Raw genomic sequence first — 17,233 nt, 5'->3', positions numbered from 1 at the left:
CTGGGGTTTTCAAGTGTGGTTGTATTCATTTTAAGTGAATTCTGCATCCTGCTCTGATGTTCTGATATGTATGGTGGAGTTCTATGGAGCAAACCTTCCTCAGCCATATTGCTCCTTTTTATCCCAACGAATTTTATCGATTTCCAAAGAATAACTTGTGTCTCAGATCAACATAAAATGATCTACTTAAAACAGGTTTCAGAGTAACAGCCGTGTTAGTCTGTCTTTGCAAAAAGAAAAGGAGTACTTGTGGCACCTTAGAGACTAACCAATTTATTTGACCATGAGCTTTCGTGAGCTACAGCTCACTTCATCGGATGCATGGCATGCATTCGATGAAGTGAGCTGTAGCTCACGAAAGCTCATGCTCAAATAAATTGGTTAGTCTCTAAGGTGCCACAAGTACTCCTTTTCTACTTAAAACAAACACTGGATTAAAGAAATAGACACTAATTCTAACTGTTACCTTTCCGAGATACATCGCAGATCAGTTTCCATGCTTTAATGAAGTCTGGATTTTTGCTCTGTAGTAGGACCACACACTGGTAGGCTCGCTTCTTAAATTCTTCCTCTGTGTCAAATCTCCGCTTGGATTCCTAGGTTAAAAACTATATGTAAGAAAAAGTCTTTTCTCTCCTATGCAAAACAGTATTTCTGACATTCTGCTTTAAAGCAATTTTTTATTTGGTGGAAGGGAAGCAGTGTGGCTTAATGGGTAGGGTAAAAAATTACTTTTACTAAACCAGTATACAATTCCTGAGACCGGATACCTGTATTTCATAAACTAAAATAAGCAATTCTTTACTTCTTTAACAAACCCAGTTAAAATTCATTTTGTTTCAACAATGTTATACTGATCATTCACAACAGTTCTGAATTATTGCTTCATTTAAAAGTAAGAGGAGAACAAGTGGACATATTAGCTAAAATACCTTGTAAAAAGCTTGGAGATCCCCAATGGGGGGTGAAACAGTCAGGAAATCCGGAAATTTATCTTGGAGGTGAGCAATGAGCATTCCAAACTGGGTGCCCCAATCTCCTAAATGGTTTAATCTGGCCAACAATTAGAAAGTGCAAAACAAAATTATGTATCATATGAGAAATCAGAACTAAAACAGGCTGAAGATTGTTGGCGGGGGAAGGGTGATTAGAGCTTTTCAGTCACATGGCTTGCTGGGGGTTGGGGGGTAATGCCGAATTGTGCTGCTACACTTGGGGTATTAGTTATGATGTATTTTTAAGTTATACTAAGGGTGGCTAGAACAGACGGACAGGCATCACTGGTGCACTTGTACAAATCGAGATAAACAAACTTGTCTGCCAAGTCCAACAGTGCTCACCTCAGAACATCATAGCCCACAAACTCAAACAGACGGCACATGCTGTCTCCAATAACAGTCGACCGCAGGTGACCAACATGCATCTCTTTGGCAATGTTAGGGGAAGAGAAGTCAACCACCACCTTCGACAGGGCAACAAATGAACAGAAACATTATTAAATGACGCACTGTACAATGTCCTGCTCTCAGGGCAAAATTTGCAAAGTTGTGGATACATGCCTTATGGATACGTGCAGTCACCATGACTGCATACACAAGTGATGTATTTGCATGTGGCAAATGGTCAATTACAACTGGCCATTTGGGCAAGCTCAAATTTCCTGTATGTGTATAACTGTAGTCATTTTATAGTTTGGTGATGGTTTGAAAGTCAGGCTCTAAATGTCTAGAACTCTTCTGGCTGCAACAAATATTTGGCTGTGAAAATTACCTGTATCCCTACTTACACGCTACAAACAAATCCTTAATAATTAAAAATAAATGTTCCTCTTTTACACAGCATAGGATAGGTTTTAAAAAGTAGAATAGCCACCCAATGAGCTGGCACATCAAACTCTAAATGTGGCTTTTAGCTCCAAACTCCAGCAAACAATTCAGAGCAAAAACACCCTTTTTAGGCTGAATCCTGAAAATCAGATCCATTGGCACAGACCTCTGTACCCCCAAGAAACTTACACAAAGCTATGTAAAGGACGATCATTGAACAAACAAGACGGATGTACAGAGATTTTATATATATATATATATATATATATAGCATACAAAAAACTATGTTAAAAGAAAATTATTAATGTTGCGAAGTCAAGCACTCAGAAATCAGGAAATGCCAGATTTGAGGTCAGACTCCATGTGCATTTACATATGATACAAATTTCAATTACATAATGACTGGGGCTGTCAAGCGAGTAAAAAAATTAACTGTGATTAATCACGCAGTTAATAATAGAATACCATTTATTTAAATATTTTTGGATGTTTTCTACACTTTCAAATATATTGATTACAATTACAACACAGAACACAAAGTGTAGAATGCTCACTTTATATTTATTTTTGATTACAAATATTTGCACTATAAAACAAAAGAAATAGTATTTTTCAATTCATCTAATACAAGTACTGTAGTGCAATCTCTATCATGAAAGTTGAACTTACAAATGTAGAATTATGTACAAAAAAACCCGCATTCAAAAAACAATACAATGTAAAACTTTAGGGCCTACAAATCTACTCAGTCTGACTTCTTGTTCAGCCAATCACTAAGACAAACAAGTTTGTTTACATTTATGGGTGATAATGCTGCTCACTTCTTAATTACAATGTCACCTGAGAGCGCGAACAGGCATTGTAGCTGGCGTTGCAAGATACTTACGTGCCAGATGCGCTAAAGATTCATATGTCCCTCAATGCTTCAACCACCATTACAGAGGACATGTATTCATGCTCATGACGGGTTCTGCTCAATAACGATCCAAAGAAGTGTGGACTGACGCATGTACATTTTCATCATCTGAGTCAGATGCCACCAGCAGAAGGTTGGTTTTCTTTTTTGTGGTTTGGGTTCTGTAGTTTCCGCATCAGTGTGTTACTCTTTTAAGACTTCTGAAAGCATGCTCCACATCTCATCCCTCTCAGATTTTGGAAAGCACTTCAGATTCTTAAATCTTGGGTCAAGTGCTGTAGCTATCTTTAGAAATTTCACATTCGTATCTTTGCATTTTGTCAAATCTGCAGTAAAAGTGTTCTTAAAATGAACATGTGCTGGATCATCATCTTAGACTGCTATAACATGAAAAATATGGCAGAACGTGGGTAAAACAGAACAGGAGACATACAATTCTCCCCCAAGGAGTTCAGTCACAAATTTAATTAACGCATTTTTTTTAACGAGTGTCATCGGCATGGAAGCATGTCCTCTGGAACAATGGCCGAAGCATGAAGGGCATATGAATCTTTAGCGCATCTGGCACGTAAATATCTTGCGACAACAGCTACAACAGTGCCATGCGAATGCCTGTTCTCACTTTCAGGTTACATGGTAATTAAGAAGTGGGCAGCATCTCCTGTAAATGTAAACAAACTTGTTTGTCTTAGCGATTGGCTGAACAAGTAGAACTGAGTGCACTTGTAGGCTCTAAAGTTTTACATTTTTAAAGTTTTACACTGTTTTGTTTTTGAGTGAAGTTATGTAACAAAAAAACCCACGACATTTGTAAGTTGCACTTTCATGATAAAGAGATTGCACTACAGTATTTGTATGAGGTGAATTGAAAAATATGATTTCTTTTATCATTTTTACAGTGCAAATATTTGTAATAAAAAATAATATAAAGTGAATACTGTACATTTTATATTGTGTGTGATAATTTGCTGCCACTTGACCTGAGTAACTGACAGCGATAGTATGCTGTCGTCCTCTATGTGGACCGCATGAGAAGGGGATGAGACATACACTTTGCCCACGATCTGCACAGATATTTGCTGACAAAAAAGGAATAGGGAGATTCAGGAATCACAGGCTTCATTCCAGGCTCTGAAGGGAGAGTACTCGAGTGGGCACAGGTTCTTCTGTCCTTTCCTCCCAAGCTTGACCCCTTCTTCTCCCTCCCACCTGTCCCTCTTCTGTCTCTTTCCCACCCATGTTCCCATGTCCCATTCCCCTTAACAACCCAGTCTCCACTCCTCAGGCTTTTCGTCCACGTCTCCTTGCCAAGTCAGTCCTAGTCTCCCCCTCTGCCATAACAGCTGCAACCCTGAAGTGCCCACTATTAAAATAGTAATAACTTGTGTATTTGTAGTTGGAATGTTTGTTAAAAGCTTCATTATAAGCTCAGTAAGAAAGTACATGCTTACTAAGCAAAATCAGAGTCAGAACCATTCAGCAGCACTTGCTGTTGCACTGAAAGCAGTACTGAAACTTTAATGAAAGTTTACTAGCACACCTTTTTCCTGATTTCAATAGCCGGTGGTTGAACTCCATTCACCAGTAAACTGCTCAGTTGTTTGGACACAAAATCCTTTCTCAAGTGGACGTTAATAAAACCTTTAGAGAAAAAACAATGGTTGTTGGTGCTATAAAAGTATCCTTGAAAGCCATTTAATTGTGTTTCGTACCAAAGTTCACAATTCCCTAGATACAAGGAAAACACAGTATTTAAAACTAACTTCAGAACATCTTAATAAACTTTTTGTTTCTATAACAGGAAAAAACACATGATCACTCTCTGAAAAAATGATAGTTAATTTACCAGGTTATGAGAGACTGTTTTCCACAAACAAATTGCTATTAAGCAAAGATGTCTAAACTATACTTATCAAATGCTACAAGATCTGCTAAGTACATAACCTGCTTTGGGGTTTTTGTAATCAAGAGTGAACCCAAGAGTGAAATATTTGACAAAAAGTGTATCTTGGGGTGTTTTGCAAACACATTTTGCAAACACTTATATACGTAAGTGACATTACACAAAGCTGTTCCAGTGAGTTATCCTGAAGGCACTTACGCACATGAGGCTATGTGCTATGTACATGTGCCACCAATTACCATATATTTAAAACCACAGTGTCACAATTAGAAAAATTCAGACTCGCAGATTCACATATGGGCACTGCTTTGATTTTACTGAGCTGCAGGAAGAAAATTCACCCACTGATTCTAATGCAAGTGCTATTAAGCAGATTTTCTGCTGCTAAATTAATCAGGCAAAACTGAATGTAATTCATATTTTAATTCTATTTATAAAGCTAAAAAATAATCAAACTAGATTTTGTCTCCTTTATTGCCACTTGGTAGAATAGCTGCAACATCAAATTTAAATGTTGGGAAGGTACAACAATAGAGTGACCATACCAGGACCAGCGATTTCAACCTTCTCAATGTATTCGTTGTCAGGAATGTTTCTGGAAATGTTATCAGCAATTTCTCTTGGGCTCACTTTCTGTTCGTTGATTTTGGAAAGCATCTGAAATGTAACGAGAGGATTCAGTACAGTCTAATCCTGGGGGAATCTGATGGGAAATAAAATATAACCTGAGTTGATACTACACTGACAAGACCCACTAAATTCCTCTCTTCTAATAAAGTCTGTGGAATATTAAGAACTTAGTTCTGTAAGTATGTCACACATGGCATTCCCATGGGAGTTAATAGGAGTGCTACACACAAAGCCCTGACAAGATCTGGTCCTAAAACATGAGGAATTTGGTACCACCTTAAGATGTCCTGATGATACTACAGTTTATAACAGAAAAGTGCAAAGAAAAATATAACTGCAATATATATAACTAGCTAGTTCAAATATTGTCTTTGCTCATCATGTGCAACAGAGGTCTAAATATATCCTGCTTTTACACTGCTCGAAACTGGGTTTCCAGGCCTCACTAGTATATCTAAAGTGTTGATTTGCATATGCTATGTGAACCCCCAGAAAATCTGCATGGTTGCTTTTGAAAATCCCACTAAGCACTAATCATCATCATGGCAAATCTCAAAGAAACGTGGCCTTCTTGCAAATCAAGAGCCACTCGGATTGATCTCTGGCAAGGTGCTTAAACTGAATATACAATCAGACTACTTTATGTCTATCACTGGCAATCTCGTTGTGCCATCAAAACTTTTGGCATCCATATGATCACTGGCACGCACACTTTGGAATTCACTGATCTTCCATTCTTATATGTCCATACCAAGAAAGCTGTTGAAACTGAATCAGTGCTGGAGGCGACAGTTGTTGAGTTTGGCTTTGATTATTCTTGTTTCTGATCTTGTCCTCTCACTGTACACAGAGCAGCTGACAGAGATGCCACTGAGGCAAAAATGACCAATGAAACCTTGCAAAAGGGCCATTCTGGTAGCCTATGTGTAGGTGACAAATGTAAAACTGATGTCTGGAATAGTAAAACGTTGTCCAAAACACCTAAAGCCATCCACCTTGTCAATCAGTTGAAAACAAAATTGAGGATTATACATTTTTGTTCTCAGGTCGCCCCGATTAAGCACTCTGGCAATCTGGGCCTTTTCTAAGCTAGGTTTTTGTTTCAATCGAGTTAGCCAACCTAATCTGAAGCACCACTCAGCACCTAGTGAAAACCTTTCACATCATGCTAGCTGGTCTTGGCTGTAACCTAAGCTCCTTGCAGGTTACACCACAACCAGCTAGTGTGGTTTGAACTGTGCCTACACTAGGCGCGGAATGCTGTTTCAAATCATGTTCACTAACTGAATTTAAAACAAACAAAAAAAAAGCACCTTCTTTTCTAATTTAGTTACAACCCTGGGGTCAGCCAAAACCAGATCTGAAAATCCCCATAGTACCCAGCATCTGATGAGGGGCTCAGTTGGCTATTTGCACCTGCCCAAGCATTTAAAAAGTTGATGAGTGTGTGTAGAATTGCCCTTTTCTGCTTCTCCCATCACTCCTGCAAGCACAGAAAGGGAAAAGCAGCTTTAATATCACTTTTAAAAATATCAGTGACTAATTCCCCCACATCATGGCCAAATCCATTTTGGGGGATTTTCTATCCATTCAAGTGCACGTGAGGTCACTGTACTGCCCTAGCAGGCCCTGGGTGAAAACAAAAGGGACCTAAAGTGTTTTGAGTGACTTTGGCTGGAGTGATATTTAGAAACAGGGAGGGCAGCCATGGCTGGTGTGTACAGCATCATACAGCAGTGACTCTGAAAATCCCACCAGCTGGATGCCCAGTTTTGAAAGCAAATTTTTAAAAAGTAAGCACTGTCCACACTGTCCCATACAATTTTCCCTTGTTGTCCAAAAACTGGGCATATCAGTCCTCTGTAGAGCGCCAAAACTTCATACAAATCTTCAAAATTTACTTTACAAAATGTAACGAAGATCAGATTTTAAAACAAACATTCCCCTGCCCAATTTTTAATTCACACATTACAACAGTGTGCTAACAGTGTGCAAGTGTCTGAGAGCTAAAATGTGACACTGACTAGGAAAAAAACAAAAGTGAGAAGAATCATATGAAAAATAACTCTTCAATATAAACAGGGATGGGCAAATCAGAATTTTAAAATGTTTAGTTTTTATAATCAAACGTGTTATTTTTACCAAAGTGAAGGAAATGTATTGATTTTTATTATGATTTTTAATCTGACAGTGTATCTTTAAAACTATTACTTCAGAGAAATAACTACATAAGACTGAGCTGGGCTGCCATTAAGTATTGCAAATGACGTTCTGATATGTGAATCACAATCAGGCAGATCTGTTGCCTTGCATTAGGACTACTATAAGGAGAACAGTGCAATTAAATATCCATGAGCTTAGCAAATTTGTTGTAAAATAGCATTTCCTTCCATTAAACTTAATACAGGGTGGGGCAGAGGAAGAACACAAGTTCCCAAGTCCCCTGACTCTTTGAATCTTACAAGTTACCCTTTAAGAGGGCCCTGATATTTAAAATTGCATTGAGGACCTGAAATTCTGTGAGATAAATCAATTCACTGAACAAACTATGCATTCACGCTGCATGAAATCTGACATAAAAGTGTGTTTCATGGAATTTGATTTTCTTCTGTCATTCTGTGGTGTTTTCAAACATCTATCACCTTGTGAGGTAAGCACCATTTCACACCAAGGCCACAGGCTCTATTATTTTCTCAGTGATTTGGATTCCAGACTCTTGGATGTTTATACTGTTACCATCCAGTCCACCATGAAATGTTACAGCTTAACAAGTTTCAGTTTCAGATATAATGCGGCACTATATGATTCATTTGATCCTACCATCAACACAACATAGCCCGAGTAAAGCTTGAGAATAGGCAAGGAAAAAATCCTCTCTTTTCAGCAGCAATAACTTTAATCAACCGCTCAACAAGGGAAAAGCTGCCAAAACAGGGGAAATAAATGTTGAGCCAACAATTACAGGTGATGGTATCCAAGTCTTTATGAAGGCAATAACCCACATATCTGTTTCGCTAGCAGTGCTTTTGGCTGAACCCCAGTTACAATATACTAATTAGCTCCCAATAAGACAAAACACATTTGTGATGGCTGTTTCCGCATTGGCAGGTCAAACGGAGAGGCTGTTGGCTGGCATGTATCAGTGCTGCCCAGGGGTCAGAATCATTCCTGCTACCACACAGCAGCAGTGTACAGATTTCGGTCTCTTTTGAATGCTAGGTCATGTGACTCCCAAGAACTGCAAGGTGCACGTTATAACAAGGGAGCTTAACTGGAGTTGGAATCATGCTCCTGGGGGTGGGGGAAGAAAGGCCACATGGCCTTTACAATTCCATAGTGCCCAGCACTAGTTCCATAGTGCCCAGCACACTGTTAGTCCTGTATGAACAACAGAGAGTTCTAGAGCCATGTGTAAGGAAAGAACGAAGCCTGTATCAAAGTCCAATACAGCTAGCCTTAAGGCATCAGTTCCTCTGACAGTCTGGGACTTGAGAAACTATATAAATGACCCTCAAATGCAAGTACGCATTTGGGCATCAAGTAATGAAAACAAAGTAGACAGTACTGTATGAGAATCCTAACAATGACTTAATTGGGGTAAAGTGGCGGTCAAGAGATATTTAAAAAAAGACAATACTCTGAAAGTTTGTATCTGTGCAGTCACCCAAGGACCTGTTACGCTAAGAGACAGGCAGATCTTTCGGCTGAGGCTGTCATAATATGCTAATGAGATCTAAGGAAGACAACACACATTTGTGAGGGCTGTTTCTGCATTGGCAGTTCAAACCAAGAGGCTGCTGTCTGGCACGTACCAGTGCTGCCCAGGAGTGAAACCCCATGAGACAGGCAGTTTGCATAGCAGCTGTATATAACAACCCCTGTAGGTATGCCATGGGGAGACAAGCATTTTGCTTACTACAACAAGGGCTCTGAAATAAAGAGATATATGTTTAATAAATTAATAAACCCTTATTAATGAAAAAACTCATAAAACAGGAAAGCTACTTATGTTGAGAATTATAGTGTGGAAGACGTACGTTTATAAAGCGACAAAGACATGAATACATTGGAAGTTTGGATAGTTTCACAGCTATACTGAAATTCACTTTCTGTTAGTTCACAATGTACCTAAGTTACTCATTTTTCCCCAGAGCCTAATTTTGCTTCCTCATTATAACCCAACCCCTTCCGACTCTTCATTTGCTTCCTCTTTTATTTTGCTCCCCAGTAGCCAAAGTACACTCTGAAAAGGGCAACACTAAAACCATCAAGGAACCCTAAGAATATTTTAACCAGGTGTCAAAGAATTTACACACACACACGCACACACACACTCAACAGCAATGCCTGTTATTAAAGTTGCCAAACAATTTCCATTATAATCCCGAGATATCAGTAGCCTACAACGTCGACAAATTAAGTTTTGAGGCTGAAATTTTCCATGATTGATGTCTGCCTGAGGAGAAAGTTTGGTCAAAACAGGTCAGCCACTCTGAGACCAAAGTCAATGAAAAATTGATAGTTTTGGCTAGGATAGGATAGTTCTGACCATTTTTAAAAAAACAGCTCCAGCACTGCAGTGATATGGAGTAGGAACTTGAAATGCTCTCAGATTCTCCAGAGCTTTTGTGACAAGCTGATATTTATGAGAGAAGTCAGTTTTCTTGATTCTTTGGACAAAAGACTTGATTCCATTTTTCTTTTCTTTTTATGAGACATTGCTGATCTCATTTGATTTTATCAGAACTGCTTCCTTTTTGCTCAGATCTGCAATAGCTTTTAAAAATCAGACTGATCTTAAAAATGTGTTCTCCAGAAATTATAGAATCCAGACATTCCTCCTCTTGGGAAATGGGGAAAAAAAACAACAACTGCAATATATATAACTAGCTAGTTTCAAATATTATCTTTGCTCATCATGTGCACCAGAGGTCTAAATATATCCTGTTTTTATGCTGCTCAAAACTGGCTTTCCAGGCCTCACTAGCATATCTAAAGTGTTGATTTGCATATGCTATGTGAACCCCCAGAAAATCTGTATGGTTGCTGCAGTAATCAAACACACTCTTAAGAGGCAGCAATCCGGATTTATTCACTCTCTCATTTAAAAAACAAGGAACATTTCTAGGGCTCACCCAGAACCTACAAATTTGGCTGCAGCTTCACTAAAGAGCTAACCAGGCTCTTACTCAGGTTTTGTTCTTAGCCCAGCTTCTGTCCACAAACAATAACCTCTGATCTGAATTTGGTGGTGCTTTCTACCTGGACTAGCTGGCTTGTCTGGGTGTATAGACTAAAGCCCAAGTACTGCTCTCACTTGGGCTGGTAATTTGCACATTTTGCAGTGAGCAGGAAGGCTGAGCCACTCATTGTCCTCCAACATCTTCCCACAATTCCCCCCATGTGCCCAGAAGGATGAGTTCTTCCACAATTCACTGGGAAAGAATCAAAGAGCCTTAATCTACTGCAGCATAAAGAACTTTGAGACATACCCCAGAAGTCCTAGTGACACAGCTGGGTAGTACAGCCCCAGCAAGGATGGAGTAACTCAAGAGTGGCTCTGCAGTGTGGCTGCTCACAACCGAGTTGGCTGACCCTCGTGCCCATCATTTGGGTTAACTTTGCAATGAAGACATACTCTAAAACAACTCCACGCCATGCATTATTACTTGACATCCTTCTCTCCTTTATTATCCTACATCTCTCATAAAGCATTACTGACTCTCCCTTCCTGCAGTTTTTTTTTCCTCTTTTTTCATCGCCCACCCTCAACTTTCTTGGAATAACTTTGCTGAACAATGGTTAATATTACTGTTTTCTCACAGGTAGTTTGCAGAGCACACAACAGCAAACTATATAGTACGTTTTGCTGCATGTTATCTTTCGTTGGTGGTGTGCAGCTCAGGCAATGCATAATTTTGGGGCATACTAAGCCTGACATCATTGACTTATGTTACATTCATTAAATAAGGTGCTAAAAGTACTGCATTTGTGCATGAGACCACATTGCCCAGTTATAGCAGAATCCTGTTTATCTGGTCTAATTGGGACAATGATCAAAACTCTGGAGAAACTGGAGAATGAGAAAAAGGGATGCTACAGTGCCATCTAGTGGCCACAGGATAGATCGCCTGCTTCTGGCCCTGCAGTCCTGGTTGTTCTGTAACTGTGGAAAACCAGTAAAGCATTGGTCCCCAACCTTTCTGTGGCAATAGCACATTCCTATTCCCAAAAGACCGCAGCGGGCACCAAACACACCGCCGAGAAGCGGCAACGGAAAGAAGCCTCACTGCCGAAATGCCGCCGAGAAACGGCAACGCTTCTCAGCAGCATTTCGGCAGGTGGTTCTCTGGCGGCCACACTCGGCGGCAGCATTTTGGTGGCGCGGCGTCCTGCGGGCGCACACAACTGTCCCGGCGGGCACCACTGCACACGTGGGCACTGCGCTGCGGACCCCTGCAGTAAAGGGAGGGTCAGATAAATGGGGTTCTGCTAGGGTGACCAGATGTCCCAATTTTATAGGGACAGTCCCGATTTTTGGGTCTTTTTCTTATATTGGCTCCTATTACCCTCCCGATCCCCTGTCCCGATTTTTCAGACTTGCTGTCTGGCCACCCTAGGTTCTGCTGTTGTCTGGCTATGGTTCTACTGTTGTCTGATTAATACAACTAGAAGTCATTGTACAACATTATAGTAAGTGTGTGTTTAGGGTGAGGAGAAATAGTGGATTATTTTATGGGAACAAGTGTAAAGCATTTATGGCAATAAAATAATTAAGCCAGAGGTTCAAGCCTCTTTAACTTGCAATTGAAAAGTACTTGAAATGTTAAAAGAGCAACACATACCCCTTGAATGCACGAACACTGCCCCTTACCTAGCTACAAAAACCTAGACTTCAGAGGTAGTTAAGCTAGCCTTGATGGTCTTCAGAATCCTTTTATTCTTGCACTAATCATCAGAACAGAAGTCTAAGGGCCTGTTCCTATTGCACCCAAAATTCCCCAAGCTCAATGTCATCACATAAGTGAAGACTGCAGGATCAGACTCTAAAACGTGTCTAATATAGAACCTGATATTGCTTTGGATATATCATTAGAGAGCTTCATACCCCACAGAAGTTCCATGCACCAAGAATTGTTTTTAAATAGAGTTACCTTTGTTATGCTCATAGCACTGTTACACTGGTAATCCCCAAATTTGGGCTGCTGACTTGGCGTGACTGCTAGTGGGGGGTTTTCTAAATCCGGATATGCAGCCTTGATGGCATCTCTGAAGATCTCCTGAATGCGGCTGTTGATATTAATCATGCTTTTCACGGACTTATTTCTCTCCTCTTGAAGACTCTGAAAAAAAACAATGTCAAAACACTAAGGTTACAGTATTCTAGAAGAAGTTACTTCACTCTCACTCTAAAGCTGCCCGGAAAACCCGAGCAGATCAGGCTGGGGCCTCTAGATATTACTGAAATTCAAACTACGGAAAACGTCATGTGATAAAAGCATCACCACCAAAGAACCTGGCTTTCAGTTTCCACAGTACATAGTCTTTGGATGTACCCTACAGTTAAACATTCTCAAGCAAGCGCTACAAATTTTATTTCAGGAACTTCTTACTGACAATGGTCAGACTTAATACTGCCTCTGTTCCCACTGAAGTCAATTGGGAAAAGACTGGGCCTTTTCATACTGTATGCATTATGGGTGGTTCATGTGATGCATAGGAACTTGCCTGGATCCCTCTGCTTTGGCGTTAGTTTCACCCTATATACATATTTATTAAATAAATATCTCTTCTGAAATATGCCAATTATCTTTGTTGCTTTTACACAGCAACACCTTATTCCCTGTTTTTACTACTTTCTAGATTAAATAGTTTCTCCTACCATTCTCACTTTAACCTTCATTCCCAGATTTTTAGGACAGAACCCTACCCTTTGAAATTAACAGTGTTAATACTTTCACTGATTCAGGTATAGCAAACCTTTTCATACTTTTATGTATGTGGCCATTAGGTGACCTCAGTAGGGTCTCAACTCTAACAGGAGTGCCCTACTCCAAGAATGCAGAAGAGATTATAGGGCATGCTTAACTGACTACAGGCAATTATACCAAAACGTTATCAAAAAGCCACACTGTCCAAAGAATTGTGAAAGAACAGAGCTCTATAATATACCATTTACAACTGTGGCACCAGAGTGCAGGGTGAACAAGTTGTTACCTAGCATTAGCTATAACAAAATAAAATCTCTTAGCCTGATGTGAAGGAAAGCATTTACCAATATGTACTCTATTTTTCCTCCCTCACCTTTTGAAGAATGTTTAGCCGGTACTTAAGCTTTGCGTTTTCGTCTCGCAATCCTTCCAAACTTGGAGATACTTCCAAGGAGCCAAAGTTCTTCAGTCGATCAATCTCTGCAGCCAAGATCTTGATCTCTTTTTCCTGGTAAATAAAATAAAATAATGTCAGCTGCTATGTTTGCATCTGAGGTAACTCTTGGAGTAGATTGCAACAGAACTTTGATTGTTAGCTCATTTCTTTAAGACATAGCCCAAAAGGAAACCACTAACAAAGCCGAACACTGCTACAAAAGAGTAATTAGCAACTATTAGCACACGTTTCTTTTGACAGACTCCGACACTGAGTCTGTCATGTTGATAATGAAAATTCATAGTAATTATAGGTCTTGATCTCCCACACACTTAAACATGAGAGCAACTGTGCTCGCATGAGTAGTCCTATTAGCTTCAAAGACAGTACTGGGGCTTTAATAGGACTCCTCAAAGGGGAAAGCATCTGCAGGGTCAGCTCATCATTTTTTTTTTTAAAAGGTCTAATATTTTTGTAGATGAAAAAAGTACCTTACAAAACCACTCCTGTACAAAGGAAAAATAGCCCTTTAAGTAAAGTCTGAACAATAAGGCTATATTCAGTGCAGTAAGCCATTCTCCTCTGTCAACTGAGAGCTGGGAGGGCTACAGCTAAAGCTAAGTAGCTCCAAAGTTATAGCCCCGCCCACCCACTCCTTTCTTTTTGAAAGAAAAAAAAAAGCACACAGATACTGTCAAGGTTCCTCCCCCACTCTGAACTCTAGGGTACAGATGTGGGGACCTGCATGAAAAACCTCCTAAGCTTATCTTTACCAGCTTAGGTCAAAACTTCCCCAAGGTACAAAATATTACACCCGTTATCCTTGGACTGGCCACTACCACCACCAAACTAATACTGGTTACTGGGGAAGAGCTGTTTGGACGCGTCCTTCCCCCCAGAATACTTCCCAAAACCTTGCACCCCACTTCCTGGTCAAGGTTTGGTAAAAAGCCTCACCAATTTGCCTAGGTGACTACAGACCCAGACCCTTGGATCTTAAGAACAATGGACAATCCTCCCAACACTTGCACCCCCCCTTTCCTGGGAAATGTTGGATAAAAAGCCTCACCAATTTGCATAGGTGACCACAGACCCAAACCCTTGGATCTGAGAACAATGAAAAAGCATTCAGTGTTTTACAAGAAGACTTTTAATAAAAAATAGAAGTAAATAGAAATAAAGAAATCCCCCCTGTAAAATCAGGATGGTAGATATCTTACAGGGTAATTAGATTCAAAAACATAGAGAACCCCTCTAGGCAAAACCTTAAGTTACAAAAAAGATACACAGACAGAAATAGTTATTCTATTCAGCACAATTCTTTTCTCAGCCATTTAAAGAAATCATAATCTAACACATACCTAGCTAGATTACTTACTAAAAGTTCTAAGACTCCATTCCTGTTCTGTCCTTGGCAAGAGCAGCATTCAGACAGACCCAGACCCTTTGTTTCTCTCCCTCCTCCCAGCTTTTGAAAGTATCTTGTCTCCTCATTGGTCATTTTGGTCAGGTGCCAGCGAAGTTACCTTTAGCTTCTTAACCCTTTACAGGCGAGAGGAGCTTTCCCCTGGCCAGGAGGGATTTCAAAGGGGTTTACCCTTCCCTTTATATTTATGACAAGTACTTATGGCACCTTAGAGACTAAAAAATGTATTTGAGCATACTATCAATTCTCTATTTTCCATCTGAAATTCATACCATCAAACCTGGGTGCACAAGTACACTCATGCAAAGGCTTAACAAATCAGCTCACTTTTATCTGTGACTTCTCTTTCATACTATCTCAGAGTTTGGAAGAGCAAGAGTGGGAGATGGCATTATATGTGTAACCAAGAGAAAGAAAACCAGGAGAGGGAAGGAAAAAGCGCCATCTGTCTCACTGCTGCCATGGTAAGGTAACCTTTCCCCTGGACTAAACACAACTTGTCAATAGAGGGTCATACCTGATGACCACCTCAGGAGAAGCTGTGATGAATGCATTAAGCCATGCTGCCATCTCCAAAGGCTCTTTGGTCAGCTGTGATCTAGAAATCTTCCTCTCACTTGTGAATGCAAAATCTAAAGCTTTTTTTAACAAGATCAGTATTGCCCTTAAACTTAGTTGTTGATGCCTAAGATTCTCTTCTACAGATACGAGCCCCAAAAGCAACTACAAAGGAAGAGGGCAAATATCGTAGGAAATGAGGAGAGGTAGTGTCAGATGAAGTCAGACACACACAGAATAATCAGAAAAAGAAAAGGAGTACTTGTGGCACCTTAGAGACTAACCAATTTATTTGAGCATGAGCTTTCGTGAGCTACAGCTCACTTGAGCTGTAGCTCACGAAAGCTCATGCTCAAATAAATTGGTTAGTCTCTAAGGTGCCACAAGTACTCCTTTTCTTTTTGCGAATACAGACTAACACGGCTGTTACTCTGAAACCTGTCAGAATAATCAGAGTTATATCCCGATTTTTTCGTCATGTGTCAGTCTGCATCATGGCCTGAAAAACATACTAGACACTTACAAGCCAGAGAACTAAATCACAGGTAGACAGAAAAGACAAAGTGTGTATATGCCAATGAATTCCAGAGGCCAACCTCCACACGGGATGATGAGTTTCTGGCAGAGTGTTCTCTGGACTTGATCACTCCTCTCAGCCTCTGGCTAGCAGACATCTGGAGACCTGAAGTTCCACCCACTCTAGCTCTTGAAAGGAGAAAGAGCTTTCTGCCTCTTCTCCCCTCCCCATAAGTCTCTTGGCAACACGTCATCTGCACCTGAGAGAAAGATCAGCACTTGGCTCTTTCACCCAACCCACAGTGATTCCTCTGAAGCCAGCTATGGAGAGGAGGAACTCCTCTACTTCACCCCTCCCCCAATCTCCATTTTTGGAAGGTCTTCTTCCTCAGAAGTAACAATCCCTGACTCTGCTGCTGGTCGGAGCTTTCCCAAGCAGCTGTGCATGAAAGCGACATGACTTTGGCCAGTTTCATAGGGATCTGAATATCAGCAGCCAATCTGACCACAGTCTCTCTTATTTCAAACTGCCATTGCTTCACAAAATGAGCAGAGGCACTACCAGACTCAGGAAGACAAAGCAACATCCATTCACATTTGGAAGACTTTCTTCCTTACCATCTCTGACAAACTTTTCTTTATTTTAATTAATATGAAAGCTTAAATTGTGCAGAAATTGATGAGTTAGGCTTCCACATTCACTGGGAAAGGTTCATGGACCTACCTGGTATTCATCTGACCCCACTTCACAGTGATCTAACACTGGGCTGTCAGCCCAGATAGTAAACTTTGAATCAGAATTTTCTTTATGAGCAATGAAGAAGGCCTGACTGTGGTTGGTGTTTTACATTTTATGATTTATTTTTTACATCAGAGATGTCAAGAGTTTTAATGGCAGACCTCCTCAGTTTTATTGGAAGACTCATTTGAGGTCTCAGATGTAAGTGGTGGGACTTTTCTGAGACCTCCATGGAAGGGGACAGGCTATAGACTCCTTCAGAGACATAATTTCTTCCAAATGTTTAGTTAAGCAGATCTTACTATCAAACAAAATATAAAAATATAAAAAGATCTTCAAACACTCTTTCCCT

The 17,233-nt window shown here is 40.1% G+C and overlaps 1 protein-coding gene across 1 annotated transcript in view; it reads right to left on the bottom strand.

Moving 5' to 3' along the window:
* RARS1 (arginyl-tRNA synthetase 1) overlaps positions 1 to 17,233 on the bottom strand; it is a 28,816-nt gene that overhangs the window by 9,576 nt on the left and 2,007 nt on the right. Inside the window, exons 2-8 of the mRNA XM_073355948.1 lie at positions 13,580 to 13,714; positions 12,430 to 12,618; positions 5,191 to 5,302; positions 4,283 to 4,383; positions 1,341 to 1,462; positions 933 to 1,053; positions 467 to 596 (exon numbers count right to left, since the gene is read on the bottom strand). Coding sequence (XP_073212049.1) covers positions 467 to 596; positions 933 to 1,053; positions 1,341 to 1,462; positions 4,283 to 4,383; positions 5,191 to 5,302; positions 12,430 to 12,618; positions 13,580 to 13,714 — 910 coding nt within the window. The remainder of the gene's footprint in view (positions 1 to 466; positions 597 to 932; positions 1,054 to 1,340; positions 1,463 to 4,282; positions 4,384 to 5,190; positions 5,303 to 12,429; positions 12,619 to 13,579; positions 13,715 to 17,233) is intronic.

This window comes from Lepidochelys kempii, chromosome 8 (genome assembly GCF_965140265.1).
Source record: "Lepidochelys kempii isolate rLepKem1 chromosome 8, rLepKem1.hap2, whole genome shotgun sequence".
Taxonomy (NCBI): Eukaryota; Metazoa; Chordata; order Testudines; family Cheloniidae; genus Lepidochelys; species Lepidochelys kempii.
Note: the sequence above shows the minus strand (reverse complement) of the source record. Positions and strands in the feature narration are given on the sequence as shown.